Genomic DNA, 17,573 nt, shown 5'->3' on the forward strand with positions numbered 1-17,573 from the left:
CTATAGAACGAAAACCGTCAACTTTTAACTTTGATGCACAAATTATGTTATTTAACTAGATAATATCTATAATTAGACTGAGTATAGCATTTTTGGCTTAATTGGAGAAAATCATATTGTATATGCAATGTTTTCGATGTATATAAATATATCACTCTATGGTCGCGGTGCTCTCTTATGTGCATCAAATTGGTCAGGACAAAGGTATTAAAGATAACCGTGGAATACTGTACTTAATTCCTTGTCGTGTGCGCCGAATGTTTTGGTATAATTCGTTAAATGTGCCTGTGTGTGTGTGTGTGTGTGTGTGTGTTTGTGTGTGTGAGAGAGAATGTTGTGTTTGGATCTGTTTGAGCAGTTGGTTCATTTTCTGTTTGTGCAACCGATTGTTGTTGTTGTTGCTGTTCTTATTTTCATCGTACAAAAACAGACACTCACCGTAGCAATCGATACACAAATAAATTTGCTATAAATGGCAATGTGGTAAATCACAACTTTAGTATACTACAAAATTGCGAATTGCATTATTATTATTGAAAACACAAAGTAAATGATTCGATACACGGCAAATACATTGTTATGATATTCTTTGTACTTTCCATACATGGTGTTAAATTTAGTTTTCTTTTTCTTTTTTTTGATGCCCATTCTCTTCCGTTTCGTTCTGTGCCATTCATTGTTCTCAAAATATTGATAAAAGAGAAAGATAGATAGATATATATTTTATTTTAAATTTGGCTATGGAACAAGAGACATTTGTATCTGAGCCATTTCAAATTCGCTATTGTATGATATGGTATTAATATATTATTTTCAACGCTGTTTATCGATGATGTTATTGTTTTCTTCCATCATTGGGAATAAAAAAGAAGTGAAAAGCAACAAGGAAAGAAAGTGATTTTTGTTTGCAGCCGAACAAAGACGGAGCGAACCGATGTGTATATCGTGTATGGATTCTACAACAACTATATGCCACCAAAAGTTGTGTGTAACAACTTAGCATACATGTGCACGTGCCATACACAATGTTTTGCTATTCGATGCGAACCCGAACCCGAATTCGTGTAGTCGTAATTCTGTTGTTGTGTATATCGTGTGCATGTGTGCGTGTACATGTATTCATTCTATCCACATATTTCACTGTGTTGTACAGACACTGTGTTGTGTGTACGAATGTATGTGAAACGAACCAAAAGAAGAAAAAAAAAGGTTTTTTTATATGTGGAATCGAGAAGAAAATTAAAAATGGCGACAAATGCTAAACTGTGTTCACTCAGTACACTAGTAGCGCACAAAATTTGTGAAAAAACATCGATTTTATTAAAGTGAAAAATTGTAAAAAATTCTAAAATTGCCAAAAGAGTGATTGGAATTAAATAAATGGTGTAAAATGGCCGAATCAGTGTCAATAAGTGAAGAAAAATGTAAATTCAATGGAACAAATGTGAATGACGTCGTTCCCTTACACTGCACAGCAATGGCGACTGAAGAAACAACACACAACGATTACTATAAAACGTTGATTTGTAGTAGTGGTGCTGGCAGTGTGTCGTCTCTCAGTTTAAACGATACGATTAGAACAACACTAACCGTGCCTGCAGAAACACCAAGAGCAGCAACAGCAGCAAAAGAAGCAGCAATAACAACAACAACCACATCAGTTGTAGCAGTAAAAGCAGCCGTTACACAAAATACATCAAATACAGATTCAACTGAAGAAGAAAAAATGATTCCAAACGTTTTTGTCAACGCAAATGTTGCCGGAAAATTGGGCACAAATCATGTCCAAAATAATAATAATAACAACAACGGCAATAATCATAGTATTTTAATGAAGACAAAACGCAGACGAAGAAAATCATCGAAACAAAAGACCAATTCAAAACCGTACAAAAAATCCAATTGGAATTATCAAAAACGCGCTCGCAATGGATCATCACGACTTGTTCCGTACAATACAAATCAATTTTTAATGGAAGAACATATGCCAGAAATAAATGCCGATTGCAGTGGACGATACCGTGATTCGAGCTTTTCATTTGATTCGGACAATGACAAAGAAGAATATTTGTCAAAGGAATTTTGCAGTGTGTACGAAAATGCACGCAGCGATCGTCTATACGAAATGACAAAATCACAGCTGATACAGGAATATCTACAGTTGGAAGCCAGTTACGATAAATTAAGCAATAGTTTAGGTAAAGTGACCGATCAATTGGATAGTCAAGATGGTGATGAAGCAGTCAAGCGGCTCGCAGATCGTGTACAGGAGTTATCAGCCGAAAATTTAGGTAGGTGTATTTTATGAATTTTTCTTTTTGTTTTTCGCGAAAATTAAAAAAAAAAAAAAAAAAATGAATTTTCCGGATTTTCTACACCCCACACAATTTGTTGGTTTGTTTCTCTGGTGAAATGTATGGAAACCGTTAATATTTGATTTTTTTTTCTATTGATTATACAATACATACAACGGATATTATTGCATGTTACACCGGATTCAATATCAATTATCTGGTTTGTCATTCAAATGGTATTTGGGTCCCTAGTTCACATTTCACGTACATCGGTTTTTATTTTCCTGTGATTCTATATATTTTACTTTTTACCGCGAGCGGGTCGAACACACATAGTGACGTGTGTTTAAATTAAGCGAAACATTAGCGCTCCCGCAACGTTTACAATACGTTCTATTAGTTTGGTTGATAATTTTGTGTACGTCGAATTGAGGTATTTTACTGGGTTTGCGTTAGTGTAATAATTGTCCATTTTTATTTCAAGAATCTATTCTCAGTGATGACATTCAAACACTGACCCACACAAAAAAAAAAAACGAAAAATCCTTAAAAATAGTTATAAATTTTTATCACAATATTCAATGAGAATTTTTTTTTCGATTGTCAATATTCGTTGATTGACCTTCAATTGGTATAGCCGAGATTTTTTTTATGGTTTAATTTATGCATATATTTTGGATCGACCAATCAACAAAATCATAATATAAATTGCAGGTTAAAGTAAATTTTTACGACCTACGTGATGAAGATCACACTGTTACAGACACACACACATACTCACACATGGAGCACAAAATGTGATACAAAGTGAGCGAGAGAGAGAAAGAGAAAAAAAGTTCGTTTTTATCGTTTATGTACATTTTTGAAGAGCACTTTTATTTTCGTTCTGTTGTCGCTGCATTCGAAACGGGCGCGCATTGTGAAAACAAAACACAAAGCGAATACACTAAGAGGGTGATGCAGAGCAACAACAACAATAAAAAAAAAACCAACAAATATTTTTCAGAGAGAACATTTTTTGGTAAAATCGTTCACTGGTTTTGTGTGCGTGTGCATATGTTCGCTACGTATTTTTGTAATGAAATGACATAGTACTATGTATAAGCTTACATTCAATGTGCACAAATACGAAGCCTGTTTACTGTCTATATTTTATAGTTTGTTGTTGTTTTCTTTCTTTTATTCTTCTTCTTCTCCTCTTTCTCTCTCTCTCTCTCTCTCTCTCAATGTTCTGTTTTCGGTATTTGTATATCGTTCATACGCGAGATTACATCCATGTGTTACATAGACACAATTTAGGTATTGCCACAGGCATAGGCCTCAATGCACTAGAATTAACATTCATTTAGGATGTTAAGCGCTCTTCTCGCAATGTAATAAATGAACGCTTTGCATTTTCAACATTCAACTAATTGGCAATTCTTTTACGTTTCATTTTGATTGAGCAAACAGAAAATCCAGATAAATCCCATACATATATTGTGTTGACTATTTTCGTATGCGATAAAAAATATATAATATTATTTATTTGACATGTCGCCATTGACGACGATGACGACATAAAGTAACCAACTTAATTTAACTTACTTTACATGTGTACACAAAATGTTTACATTTTATTTAAAAAGAAAAAAAAAACAATTTTATAGTTGTTTATCATTATTTCATTACGTTAAAAATCGTTTAATTTCATTTTTACAAACAGAACTGCGACGACAAATGGCCGATATTCGAAGTAGAGACAGTCGACATCATAACCATCATGGATCACATCACAAATCGTCACATACGTACAACAATCGATCGGTTACCTCAAACACAACAAATCATAAACATCATATGGCAAGCAGTGAAGACAGCGAAAGTGATAGCAGCTCTAGCTCAAGTAGTAGTAGCAGTAGTAGTTCTAATTCAGACAGTTCAAGCAATTCGAATTCATCAAATCGAAGTAAAAGTTCACAAATGAGCGGCATCAGCGATAATGCTGATGAATGTTCACAACTGTTGATCGAAAATGAATGCGGCTTAGTGGCTGACGACGATACGACGAATTGTATAGCAACAGCAGCACAGGCAACGACAACAACAACACTCAACCAAATCATTAGCTCATAAGGTGTTTTCTTTTTCGCACACACAAATTAAAAACAATGTCTCATAGTGTGCGTGACAGAATATCGTCGTCGTCGTTGCCGTTATCATCACACCGTTTTGCGTAACGGAGAATAAACATATTCAATTTTGAATTTCAACCAAATGGACTCAAGAACATTCTATCATTCATATAATCACAAATATTCGCCAACTCTCCTACTAACGCACACATAAAACTGTGTTTTTTTTGTGTCATCATCGGATTAAACTTTTCATAAGTTTCATTACATTTCTTTTTTCGTATTATAATTGCACTCATTTTTCGATTTTTCTCATCATTTTTTTTTTTAATTTTTAGTTTATTATGTACCTAATTTTATTCCAAAAAAAAAAACATAAAATACAGAAACTGAAGCGAATTCATTATAATGTCATAGATTAGTATCTTTTGTTTTCATGTATTATTCCAATGAACATTCAATTTTGATGATTTTTTTTTTTTACTCTGTTTTTCCTCCAAATAAATTTTCCAATGGAAAAAATTAGAAAGGAAAATAAATTGTTAACAAAAAAATGTTGAGAATGAAAAAAAAAAAAAACACAAATTCTCAGCGAGAAAAAAAAAATGAAAACAAATCAAAGAATCAACTTATTATGTTATAAACGAAATAAAAAGGAACAAAAGAATGATGATTTTTAGATTTTATAGAACACTTTGCTCTTTTATTTTCATTGAAAAAAACAAACTTAAATCTATATATTTATTTTAAACTTATTCATACCAGATCAACATTTATATAGGTTTCATCTAATTTCCAATTTTGGTTTTCTCGATTAGCATTTTCTCTTTTTCGGAATTGGTGCCGACGGATTTTCACCTTTATAAAATTCCTTGAGTAAATCCATTGCTTGGTCGGCACAAATGTCGCCTTGTAATTTAACATTTGAATTCAATAGGTGAAATACATTGAGCACGGTTGTACCGCCAAATCGATCATTTACACATCCAAATATAATCTCTTTTACTTGTAATTGATTGAGTGCAGCAGCACACATAATGCACGGTTCAACCGTAACTATAACCGAAATTTCACGAAATACATCGGTGTACTGTAAATTATGTTGTTTACAATAATCTAATACTTGATCGATACATATAAATTCGGCATGACGCGTTGCATTCTTTGTTTTATTTACTAAATTTGCACCGTATGCGATAATTTCATCACGATAGACAAACACACATCCAACTGGCACCTCATTTTGTGCATTTGCCGCGTGACCATTTTGCAATGCATCGCTCATAAATTTTTCCATTTTGTTTAAATTGGTTTTTTTACGGATTTGTTCTTTTTCTTAAATTTTTTTATATAATAAAAATGGAAATTAAGTTTTAACGAAAAATACTAATATTGGATCAAACTGTTTTTTTTTTTTTTTTTGAAAACAGTTACGTAACATCACATTCAATGAATCTTTTTTGATTATTCGTTTTCAGGACAATGGGGTCATTGCGTCTATGCAGTTTTCATGTATTTCATGACATCATTGTCGACAAGCCATTGTTTTGCTTTTTCATTCCAGTTGGTGTTGTTCAGTGCTCGTGGACTTGGATGGGCAATGCATTTGTGCTCAATGCGATTATGAATTTCGTTTGACTTGTACAGTTCGTTGATACGATCTTCTACGTAACGACCAACCGAGATGATCAATTCGGGTGAAAATACATCGATGGCCTCCTTCAAATATTTTGAACAAATTTGCTGAAGCAACTTCTTCTTATCGGCTGGCTATATTTATGCAATAAAGAAAAGATGGCATTTTTATTAGAAATTAAAGAAAATTTTCATTGAAATTCTATTTTTTAAGAATGCATATCAAATTAATGGATTTCCTTTACTTTTATTTCAGCAGGTGTAATATTTTTTCCTGACGCATGAAAGAATGCCAATGGACATAGATTGTAAACGAAACAATTGTGAAAGAAATTGTCAGCATCACCGCACAATTCTTGCATTAAACCCCAAAAACGTTGACCACTTTGTTCGGATTTGTCACATAATAGCCCATTGACTGGACGTACAGCAAGCTCGGTATCTGGTTTCTTCACCGAACCGCTCAATTTCATCCAATCGCGTACCGATGGAACATGACCAAATGGTACCTGTATCAAAAACAAAAAAAGTCCATCATGAGAAGTCGATTTACGACAAGTAACATGTATTACACACACAATGAGACAAAATGATTAATTGAATGAATATGGAATGAATATTTTCTTCTGATTTTTTATTTGCTTCAGTATTGGTGTGCAATAAGATTTTATTATTTTCTTCAAATCACTTTTTGCACCATCCAATGTGGCACAAAATTAAAAATGTTGGATTAATAGATTAGTCTGTGTTACCCCAGTTTGAGCCATGCCAAATGGACCTGGATTCATTCCAATGAATAGAACCGGTTTTGATTCGTTCAAATACTTTTTCATATATGCACAATGCAAATCGGACGCATATTCAATTGGATTGTATACGGCCGAAATGGTTGATGACACAAATGAAATGGCTTTCAATTCGGCACTTAAACGACATTCGATATCGTAAATCTTTTGCCAAAATTGTGTTGGCTCGAAAAATGGCGAGGTTATGTCGGTTGCTTGAATTGATGATTTAAGCGATTGTTTGATTAGTTTGATTTTTGGATCGGATGATGTTTTGGATACGGTTTCATTATTTGTGGCAGCACGTTTGATTTTCTTGCGAAGCATTTTTCTATCAACTTACGGTTTACTTTTGCCCAACTGAAATTTCTCGGTATTGTTATTTTAAAAAAATCAGCTCCGTCACTCGTTTGCTATTTGAATTGGCAACTATGTTATGATGTTATATTCTGATGCGCACGATGTATGTGAATAACAACAAAGCAAATGTGACAGTGACATTACTATAATTTTAGTACAAACCATACTTAGTACACAATCTTTGGATTGAAAACTTTTTTTATTAAAGCGCGTGCCATCTTTTGGCGGGTGTTTATCTCATTTGAACAAAGTTTTCAACACAATATTTCATTGTTAAGCTTAATTTCAGTAATATATGCGCACCATCTTTCTAAATTAATTTACCCGTATTTTTTTTTTCATGTGATGAATAATTTCCATTTTTGTTGATTTTTAATCACGAATTTAATTACGAATTGTAGACTAGTTGAGAAGAATTGTATTTGCTTGATTTCAATGTATGAAATTAATTAAGAATGAAAGATTATAAATTTCCTGCACAACAAAATTTTTGAAGGGGAGAACTTGACTTTTTTTCATCTATTCAATAGCTCAGATCGGTTAGCAAAGAATGTGTGATTTAAAATGAATATTTGCTGCCTCTTTCTCTCTCCTCATTTCCAAATTTGCGCACATAATTCACTGTGTCAACAAAATTTGTGACCGAATACCTACCAAATGTCACGCAGCCTTAACAGTAAACAAAACAAATTCCTGAATGTATTTTATGTTCCAAATTTTATTTGTCGATTTCCAATTTATTACAATAAATTTAAATTAAAACTATGCGTTGACCCTAGTCAATATATCTTAGAAGTTCAATGTTGATTTTAAATAATATGTTCGGCAGTTTCTCTTTCCTGTTTCCTCCATCAGAGAATATTATTTATCATGTGTATACATGGTCGAATGGTAATATGTGCTTAATTAAAATAATTAACTCACTTTCCATTTTGGTGCCATGCTAAAATTATCCGTTAGCTATAAAATGTTGTGTTCTATTTATTTTTTTATTTTTTCATGTGTGTCAGTTCAGTGGGCGAGTATTATATAGTTTATTCTTCGTTTCTACATTCTAAATATTCTGACTGTATGCGATAGGTGCTGAAAATTCACTCTAAAATACCGCAAACAAGAAATTCATCTTTTCATGCAAATTGTTTTTGGTGGATAATAATAGAATATTTGAAGAGAAATTGAAACATCCCCAAAAACAAAAATCATTCATCAGCGAATGCGATTCACGTGTATTGTAATTTGGCGCATTGGCACACCAATATTATTCATTCCCTACTCATCTAATTCTAAATAAATACAATACGTTCAACGCTATATCAGTTCGTTTTGCTTATGACCATTCATTAAATTACAATTACAATTAACTAAGAAATGTTGTTTTATGTATGTTTTTTTGTGTGTTGTTGTTGTTGCGAAAATTGATTTTTAATTTTATTTTGAGACGCTGTGTCATTGCTTCTCGAAATTGATTTGATTATATTCGTAATTTTCGTGCTTTTCCCAAATTAATCCATTCGGTTGGGATGCTGTTGGTGCGTGAAAGTTTTGTTCGTTGACATTTTGGAAGCTTTTCAGGGCGTTCACAACGTTTGCTCACATTCCAATATATGTAGCCTTCAGGACATTTATAAACGGTGCCTTCGAGTTCATTTCCATTAGCGCGACGTGCGCATTTTATGAAAGCGGGTCCACATTCATCATCAACAAATGGATGATATCCGGCTGATGGGCATAATGGTTCATCCGAAACCATAATCTAAATAAATCAATCAAATATTCAAAAATCATTTTGTATTCGATAAATTTCTCTTATTAAATTGATAGATTAAAATGAAAAAAAAAAAAATGGCATGCATAGTTACATTGTCTTTAATTACCATATTTCGCGGATCAATCAAATATTTTAGTGCTCGAGCACTGTTGCTGGGGCAACTATCGGACTTAACACATTTGCATTGTTTCTCATCGTACGATGTGTCCGGTGGGCAAGTGAATTTTGTGATGGTCATATCGTCGCTACCATCATTTTCTGTACATTGATAGAACATGTTGCAATCCTTTGGATCTTGACGGAATGCACTTGGGCACACATAAACTCCTTGGTTTGGATTCGTTTCCGGGCATTCTTGTGACGGTGGACTACTGGTTGTTGTGCCTTCGGTTGTACCTTCGGTTGTACCTTCGGCTGTAATTGACAAAATCAATTAATGAATAATTTCTCAATGTGGAATTATAATTAATGTGTTTCTTTACTTGTTGTTGGTTCTGTTGTGGTGGTGGTGGTAGTAGTTGATTCAGTGGTTGCAGCTATAATAATACAACATAATGTTTTAATTTAATATTTAATTTCAATATTAAAGAAGAAACATGAGAGTATTGGAAAACTATTCGATTCACGTAAAATCGTTTACTTTAACGTTTGATTTTATTCAATATTTATTTACCTGTTGTTGATTCAGTCGTCGCCGGTTCAGTGGTGGATGCTGTGGAAATTGAATTTGTTAATGGAAATTCGGATTATTGTTCGGTATTTTTAAGGATTATGGATATTATTTTCCATTATTGGTGTGTTTTGTTGCTTTTTTACTCGTTAAATTAGTATTTTAAAATGAAGTTAAAACATTCGTCTCAAGGGAATGGAACATTAAATTGTAGCAATTTTTGAATACTTATGCAACTTACGTGTTGTTGATTCGGTTGTAGTTTGTTCGGTTGTAGTCGATTCCGTTGTGGAAACTATATCGTAAAAAATGGTTGCAATAAATGCTTTAGTTCACATATAAAAATGCATTTTTTTTTCTCTTAAGCCCTACCTGTTGTTGATTCCGTTGTTGTGACAGTTGATTCGGTGGTTTGGGCTGTAATAAAAAAAAGAAAACTGTAAAATTGGAATCAATCAATCAATATGGATTAAGAATAAAACGTACGTGTAGTTGACTCGGTTGTGCTTTGAGTTGTCGATTCTGTAGTAGTTGTAGTTGATTCCGTTGTGGTGGCTATTTTTTGAAATAGAAAAATTGAAACGTGTAAATTGCTTGAATGACTGAACGTTTTAATGGAGAGAAAGAAAAAACGAAAAAAAGAACCACGTTTCAATGAATTTCTAATGCAGCATCGATGGAAAAAATGCCCTGACCGTATTCGATAGCTATTGTGTTCAATAGATTTCGCTTGTCGGCACAATACACTGACAAATATGGTGGTACAGTGTTTTGCATTTTGGCAATCGATGAAATAATACATAAATAAAGAAACTGGTGACCATAACTATCAGTAAAATGTGTATGTGAGTACAGTCGCATTGATTAAAGCCAACTCTTATTCATTGGCAATCGCTTTAATCGCCGGGATAATTGATTTTCGATGAAATATTTTTTTAATTGGTGGTACATTGATTGCATGCAAATTTTGATATTAATTTCTTACGTGTCGTCGATTCGCTGGTAGTTGACTCTGTAGTAGTTGGCTCCGTAGTGGTTGTGGTGGTTGAACTTTCTGTTGTATTGCATGGGGGTGGGGCTGCTGTTGTAGTCGTATTCGATGATGAACATTTTACATTCGCCTCATAATCACAAGTGGTTATTTCGTTATTCCAGGCGGTTCCCTCGGCACAATTGAATTCGTATCGCGTTAAGCCACCTTTTCCATTATCGACGCATCGATAGAATTTCTTGCAATCTTTGTCATCACCAATGAATCCCTCCTGTCGGCAGACACCATCATTTGGTGGTGGTTTTGATGTTGTTGTTGGCGGTGCTTGTGTTGTATTTCCTTGTGTTGAAGATTCGGTTGTTTGCGGAGAACCTACGACAAATTAAATGATTTATTATTTTTGTTTGGGACATTTTTTAAGATATTTATTTTACTTGTTGTTTGTTGTGTTGTTTGTTGTGTTGTTGATCCCGGTGGAGAAGTTGGTTCAGATTTACCCGCACATCCGGAAACACTGTCGGCATAATCACATGTCTCTAATTCTTGGCTCCAAGCCGTTCCTTCTGGACAATCAAAATCGTATTTGGTAAAACCTCCCTTTCCATTGTCGACGCATCGATAGAATTTCTTGCAATTGCTACTGTCAGCCATAAATCCTTCTTTTTTGCATTTATCATTGCTTGGTGAACTTGTTGGTTTTGGTGTCGTCGATCCAGATTGTGTTGATGATTCAGTTGGTTTTGGTGTCGTAGATCCAGATTGTGTTGATGATTCAGTTGATTGAGGTTGACTGGACGATGATTGTGTAGTTTGTGGTGTTCCTGTTGTGGCATCGGTTGTTTGAGGTGATCCTGAAAAGCAAAAACGTTTCGATTTATATTTATTTTATTTTAGAAATTTGTTTTTTTTCTTTTTGCTATACCTGTTGTCGAACTGGGCGACGGTGTTGTTTCAACGTTTTTACATTTGCCCGAGTTACCGCTTGATGGATAATTACAGCCTAAGATTTCTTGATCCCAAACAGTACCAGGACCACAAGTAAATTCATATTTATTGAAACCTCCTTTGCCATTGTCAACGCATCGATAGAATTTGCTGCAATCTTGACTGTTTGGCATGAATCCTTCTTTAGTACATTTATCCTGGCCAGATCCACTGCCTCCGTTCTGGTTACCAGATTGAATTTGATTTGAAGACTCTTGATTTTGTGATGATGACGAAGAGCTATCGCTTCCACTACTTGAACTAGATCCATTTTCTTGAGACTGACTTCCTTGTTGATTGTTTTGGTTTTGTGATGAAGATGAAGAGCTGCTACTTCCACTGCCAGAGTTCGATCCACTTTCTTGTGATTGACTGCCTCCATTTTGATTATTCTGATTTTGTGATGATGACGAAGAGCTTCCTGAACCAGATGAAGAGCTAGATCCCGATTCTTGAGATTGACTACCTCCATTTTGATTATTCTGGTTTTGTGATGAAGATGAGGAGCTACCACTTCCACTTCCAGAGTTCGATCCGCTCTCTTGTGATTGGCCGCCTCCATTTTGATTATTTTGATTTTGTGATGAAGATGAAGAGCCACCACTTCCACTGCCAGAGTTTGATCCACTTTCTTGTGATTGACTGCCTCCGTTTTGATTATTTTGATTTTGTGATGATGACGAAGAGCTTCCTGAGCCAGATGAAGAGCTAGATCCTGATTCTTGAGATTGACTACTTGAACCGGCACAACCGGTGTCCTGAATATGGTTACAAGCTTTGATATTATCATCCCATGCAGTTCCTTCGGCACAACTGAAGTCATATCTGGTGTAACCGCCTTTACCATTATCAACGCATCGATAGAATTTCTTGCAGTCTTTCTTATTGGCATAGAATCCTTCTGCTTGGCAATCACCCGAACCCCCTTGATTTTGTGATTGAGATGAAGATGATGAACTACCGCTTCCACTGCTCGAGTCCGATCCGCTCTGTTGGTTTTGACTGCCTCCATTTTGATTTTGTGATGAAGACGAAGAACTACCGCTTCCACTTCCAGAATTCGATCCATTTTCTTGTGATTGACTGCCTCCATTTTGATTATTCTGATTTTGTGATGATGATGAAGAACTACCGCTTCCACTTCCAGAATTCGATCCGCTCTGTTGGTTTTGACTGCCTCCATTTTGATTTTGTGATGAAGACGAAGAACTACCGCTTCCACTTCCAGAATTCGATCCGCTCTGTTGGTTTTGACTACCACCATTTTGATTGTTTTGATTTTGTGATGAAGATGAAGAGCCGCTACTGCCACTGCCAGAATTCGAGCCACTCTGTTGGTTTTGACTGCCTCCATTTTGGTTATTTTGATTTTGTGAAGATGAGGATGAGCTGCCGGATCCAGACGATGATCCCGATCCATTTTCTTGTGATTGACTACCTCCATTTTGATTATTCTGATTTTGTGATGAAGATGAGGAGCTACCACTTCCGCTGCCAGAGTTCGATCCGCTCTCTTGTGATTGGCCGCCTCCATTTTGATTATTTTGATTTTGTGATGAAGATGAAGAGCCGCCACTTCCACTGCCAGAGTTTGATCCACTTTCTTGTGATTGACTGCCTCCGTTTTGATTATTCTGATTTTGTGATGATGACGAAGAGCTTCCTGAGCCAGATGAAGAGCTAGATCCTGATTCTTGAGATTGACTACTTGAACCGGCACAACCGGTGTCCTGAATATGGTTACAAGCTTTGATATTATCATCCCATGCAGTTCCTTCGGCACAACTGAAGTCATATCTGGTGTAACCGCCTTTGCCATTATCAACGCATCGATAGAATTTCTTGCAGTCTTTCTTATTGGCGTAGAATCCTTCTGCTTGGCAATCACCCGATCCACCTTGATTTTGTGATTGAGACGAAGATGATGAACTACCGCTTCCACTGCTCGAATCCGATCCGCTCTGTTGGTTTTGACTGCCTCCATTTTGATTTTGTGATGAAGACGAAGAACTACCGCTTCCACTGCCAGAATTCGATCCATTTTCTTGTGATTGACTTCCTCCATTTTGATTATTCTGATTTTGTGATGATGATGAAGAGCTACCGCTTCCACTTCCAGAATTCGATCCGCTCTGCTGGTTTTGACTACCACCATTTTGATTGTTTTGATTTTGTGATGAAGATGAAGAGCCGCTACTGCCACTACCCGAATTCGATCCGCTCTGTTGGTTTTGACTACCACCATTTTGATTGTTTTGATTTTGTGATGATGATGAAGAGCTACCGCTTCCACTGCCCGAATTCGATCCGCTCTGTTGATTTTGACTGCCTCCATTTTGGTTATTTTGATTTTGCGAATTTTGGCTAGAGCTGCTAGATCCCGATCCAGAATTTGAGGATGATTGTTGATTTTGACTGCTTTGATTGTTTTGACTATTTTGGTTCTGCGATGATGACGACGATGAACTGGAATATTTTTTTTTATAAAAATGCCATTCATTAGATTATTTAGATTCAACATTTTTGAATTCAATTATATGGATTTGGAAATATGTTTGATGTGTACCTGCTGCCACTTTGACTTGAAGACGATGATTGTTGAGATTGTGAGTTATTTGATTGCGATTGTTCTTGCCATGAACCGCTTGAAGAGCTTGATGAGCTTTGCGAATTGCTGCTTTGCCATTGATTTGAAGACGAACTATCCTGAGCAACCTGTGAACCGCCACAATTTTTAACTTCCGAAGGATAATTACAGGCTAAGATCTGTTGATCCCAAACAGTGCCAGGGCCACAAGTAAATTCATATTTACTAAAACCTCCTCTGCCATTGTCGACGCATCGATAGAATTTGCTATGTAAATAAGAACATTCATTACTTAACCGCATTATGCGTTCAGAACAATAAAATATGAGTCAAACGATAAATACCTGCAATCGTTTGAATCGCCCATAAACCCTTCTTGTGTACATTTTTCACTGGGTTTTGGTGGTGATGGTGATGGTGTTGGTGTCGGTGTCGATGTCGGTGTTGGCGTTTGTGTTGGTTTTCCTGTTGTTGGTGCTGGCTGTGGTGGTTGATCGTTTCCTGGTTCTAAGCATAGACACCGACCAATATCAATAGAGTGCAAAAGATAAATGAATTATTGCATATTAAAATCTTACCACCACTATCGACTTCATTTGCACTGCTATCGACTTCATTCGCAGTGGTACTAGCACATTCGGGCCGACCGGCATCGTTTGGATGGACACAATTATCGGTTATTGTAGAAAAAACCGTACCTGGTCCACAGCTAAATTCATATGCTTTTAGTGTTTCCGATTCTTCTTTAACGCATCGATAAAACTTTGTACAATTTTGTGGATCTGGTTGGTATCCTTCGCTTGGACATTTAAATGTTGAACCTGTTAAACGGAACCATAGAACGTATGTCACATCGATTTTGTTTTATACAATAAGAGATTATTACAAATGTATATTTGTTCTTGCATGCGTATAAAATGCATTCCAAAATTCCATCACAAGGTATTCTAGCGATTCGATTTATCGGATCTATTTGGTAACCAAATTCATTGAAGCACAAATTTGATAATAAATCATAATATAATATGACCACAAGCATCGGAAATGGAAATGCAAATGCAATTGTGAGATCGAAACGGATTTCATTTGTTCATTAATGCAGGATGCAAGAACAGGTCTCTCTTATCCATTTGTCATTGACATTATTTCGAGATCATTATCAAGTTGGTAAATATTCTAAATTGTTCATTTAACGCTGAGCATTTAATAATGATATGCAATCGTATGTGTATTTGTGTCTCTTCGGTTTGTGTATCTATATAAATTGTTTGCACACATACTGAATGCTGAAAAAAAAAAACATGTGATGCGTTGACATGAACAGTCCAATAGCTAATTATATATTTGATTTATTTGCATTGTAGTTGTTGTTGATTTGGTCATTTTTATTTTCTTGATTTTTTGTTTCTTCGCTAGCGCAGAGCAAAAATGTAACTGGAAAATGGAGTTCATTCAAATTCATAAATCACGCGAATTTCGTACGTTTTTTAATGATTAAACTTATAAATTAGTTTTAAAAAGTTCCTTAAGACTTCCCATTCGGGCGGTATGTGAGTAATATGCTCAGAACGGTCTCTCGCTTAAAATACAAATGTAATTCACAGTAGAAGAAAAAGAAAACACACAAAGAAATTTATGTTGGTTTGTCTTTTTTTCGCATTACACATTACTTAGAGTGCAGTAGTGAGCTTTACAGATTGGACTATAGTTACTTTTAATTAAACAAATTGATAACTGGTTCTTGTTCGAAATGGCTGTGTGTTCCTTTTTGATTTACATTCTGTTCGAATGTCCATTAGTAAAATGACTAATGCAGTTCCTCTGGCAACCTGTTTCGATTCTACGTCGGCAAATTTCATTCGGTGGAGTAGTCGACAACAACCACCATAATAACGACGACGCAACACGAGAGCTTTCACTTCCGTATTACAATATATACAGAGTTGTTACGTTGCATTTTCACCAGTATCATTGTCTAATTTCAATAGTGTTCTCAAACAAAACAGTAATGAACCGAATGTGAAACATTGTACAATGTACATACCTATGGATTGAATTAGCTGTCGAGCATCCAACACCAATTAATTTGTTTGATTCCATCAACATTCCAACAAGCATTTAATCAAAATTCATGAGTTTAATTCCCATTGATTAGTGGACGAATTCGTTTGAATTGGATAAATTTAAAAATAACTGACACTGGCGACAAAACAAAGGAACTACACCAATTGAACCGTGAAACCAGAGTTTTGCTCAACGCTGCTGCCATCCACAGCATATTTAAATATCTTGCTGAGAATGCGTCGTCTGTCGCATGCGAAGGTAGGTAGCAGTTTTATATAACAGCGAACAACAATACATGCATTGTTCTCTAATCAATCGTTTGAATGTTTTGAGTCACATAATCGTGAAGAGAACAATGCATACATTCTTGTTCACTGTGATGTAAAAACTGCCACGTACCTTCGCATGCGACGAACGACGCATTCTCAGCCAGATATTTTAATATGCTGTGGATGGCAGCAGCGCTGAGCAATACTCTGCGTGAAACTGTGAAATTTATGATATATTATAATTGCATTGTTCCGTTTGTCACTTCTGTTTACATAGCTGCTATAGCAATATAGCTTTTTCTATATCTTCTTGTTGCTCTTCACCTTTTATTTTGCTTCGTGGATTTTTTAAATATAAAAATATGTTGCATTTATCATTGAGATTATATTGAGATATTTTCAAACACCTTACGTCAGGCGCTGAAGTAGAGGGACAACAATAAAAATGATTGTTATAGTAATTGTAGCTAGTCACTTCAAGTATTGTTGCTTCATTTCATCACCTGATGTGACCATTCTGAATCAGCTAGCTGAAAATATCTAAATATATCGATCTTTTTTCTTTTATCTGAGTAACTGCAATAATTTCCATCAATTCCGACGCTAATACAATAGAGATCATATTGTAAATTTGTGAAGGTATTTCAGGCTATATGTGCTTTTTGTTTATCAACTCTATCACCTGGTGTCGACTCTCGACAATGAATTCATATATTGTCATAACTATATTGCACACTTTATAACCGTATGCTTAATAAAATGTGACCCTTGTCTATTTATAGAATTTTATACCATTGAATTTAATACGGTATGGTGTGTGCATTTTATGAAATGGTGAGAATGAACACGGTCCGATCACAATCCAATTATTAATTGGTTCAAACAAAAGGTTTTATTATTGGTGAGAATTTTCCATTTTCCATGAGTTATTACTTTCAAATAGTACAATCAAATTCACAATTTATGCGTGTTCAAACATGACATAATACACGATATGGCACCGCATCGATTGGAATGATTGTGTATAACATTTATAATAATGATTTTGCGTG

The 17,573-nt window shown here is 35.2% G+C and overlaps 4 protein-coding genes across 6 annotated transcripts in view; 1 reads left to right on the forward strand and 3 right to left on the reverse strand.

Annotated features, from left to right (window-relative positions):
• The first annotated feature begins 1,235 nt into the window (after positions 1–1,235).
• Positions 1,236–4,727, forward strand: LOC116338516 (uncharacterized protein DDB_G0271670-like). The gene is made up of 2 exons (XM_031763836.1): positions 1,236–2,291; positions 4,000–4,727. The coding sequence occupies exons 1-2, from the start codon at positions 1,391–1,393 to the stop codon at positions 4,407–4,409; spliced, it is 1,311 nt and encodes a 436-aa protein (XP_031619696.1). The 5' UTR covers positions 1,236–1,390; the 3' UTR covers positions 4,410–4,727.
• Positions 4,728–5,083: 356 nt separating this feature from the next.
• Positions 5,084–5,735, reverse strand: LOC116338581 (tRNA-specific adenosine deaminase 2). The gene has a single exon (XM_031763945.1). It carries the CDS (start codon positions 5,703–5,705, stop codon positions 5,223–5,225), a length of 483 nt encoding a protein of 160 aa, XP_031619805.1. The 5' UTR covers positions 5,706–5,735; the 3' UTR covers positions 5,084–5,222.
• Positions 5,736–5,878: 143 nt separating this feature from the next.
• LOC116338580 (single-strand selective monofunctional uracil DNA glycosylase) lies at positions 5,879–7,294 on the reverse strand. Its single transcript, XM_031763944.1, has 3 exons — positions 6,796–7,294; positions 6,289–6,552; positions 5,879–6,178 (listed from the first exon to the last, which is right to left on the reverse strand). The coding sequence occupies exons 1-3, from the start codon at positions 7,153–7,155 to the stop codon at positions 5,906–5,908; spliced, it is 897 nt and encodes a 298-aa protein (XP_031619804.1). The 5' UTR covers positions 7,156–7,294; the 3' UTR covers positions 5,879–5,905.
• A 592-nt stretch (positions 7,295–7,886) lies between these two features.
• Positions 7,887–17,573, reverse strand: part of LOC116338522 (uncharacterized transmembrane protein DDB_G0289901) — a 41,335-nt gene continuing 31,648 nt past the window's right edge. Inside the window, exons 4-16 of one of the 3 annotated variants that reach the window (XM_031763847.1) lie at positions 14,767–15,009; positions 14,533–14,695; positions 14,168–14,455; positions 11,540–14,067; positions 11,052–11,468; positions 10,612–10,989; positions 10,113–10,181; positions 9,999–10,043; positions 9,868–9,921; positions 9,630–9,668; positions 9,439–9,492; positions 9,048–9,358; positions 7,887–8,941 (exon numbers count right to left, since the gene is read on the reverse strand). In XM_031763847.1, the coding sequence (XP_031619707.1) occupies positions 8,660–8,941; positions 9,048–9,358; positions 9,439–9,492; positions 9,630–9,668; positions 9,868–9,921; positions 9,999–10,043; positions 10,113–10,181; positions 10,612–10,989; positions 11,052–11,468; positions 11,540–14,067; positions 14,168–14,455; positions 14,533–14,695; positions 14,767–15,009 (4,871 nt within the window). In that variant the 3' untranslated portion in view covers positions 7,887–8,659. Of the gene's footprint in view, positions 8,942–9,047; positions 9,371–9,438; positions 9,493–9,629; positions 9,669–9,867; positions 9,922–9,998; positions 10,044–10,112; positions 10,182–10,611; positions 10,990–11,051; positions 11,469–11,539; positions 14,068–14,167; positions 14,456–14,532; positions 14,696–14,766; positions 15,010–17,573 lie in introns of all 3 variants that reach the window. The other 2 variants (XM_031763849.1, XM_031763846.1) reach the window with 2 other exon arrangements.

The sequence above is a fragment of the Contarinia nasturtii genome, unplaced genomic scaffold (genome assembly GCF_009176525.2).
Source record: "Contarinia nasturtii isolate CC-2019 unplaced genomic scaffold, AAFC_CNas_1.1 Cnas_scaffold_414, whole genome shotgun sequence".
Classification (NCBI taxonomy): Eukaryota; Metazoa; Arthropoda; class Insecta; order Diptera; family Cecidomyiidae; genus Contarinia; species Contarinia nasturtii.

Bases quoted from the DNA above. Each gene is read 5' to 3' on its own strand.
- LOC116338516 (XM_031763836.1), top strand. From the start codon at position 1,391: ATGGCCGAATCAGTGTCAATAAGTGAAGAAAAATGTAAATTCAATGGA. The intron at 2,292-3,999 runs GTAGGTGTATTT...TTTTACAAACAG, and splicing joins GTTATCAGCCGAAAATTTAG to AACTGCGACGACAAATGGCC.
- LOC116338581 (XM_031763945.1), bottom strand. From the start codon at position 5,705: ATGGAAAAATTTATGAGCGATGCATTGCAAAATGGTCACGCGGCAAAT.
- LOC116338580 (XM_031763944.1), bottom strand. From the start codon at position 7,155: ATGCTTCGCAAGAAAATCAAACGTGCTGCCACAAATAATGAAACCGTA. The intron at 6,553-6,795 runs GTAACACAGACT...TTTTTGATACAG, and splicing joins TTGGCATGGCTCAAACTGGG to GTACCATTTGGTCATGTTCC. The intron at 6,179-6,288 runs GTAAAGGAAATC...GCATAAATATAG, and splicing joins TTACACCTGCTGAAATAAAA to CCAGCCGATAAGAAGAAGTT.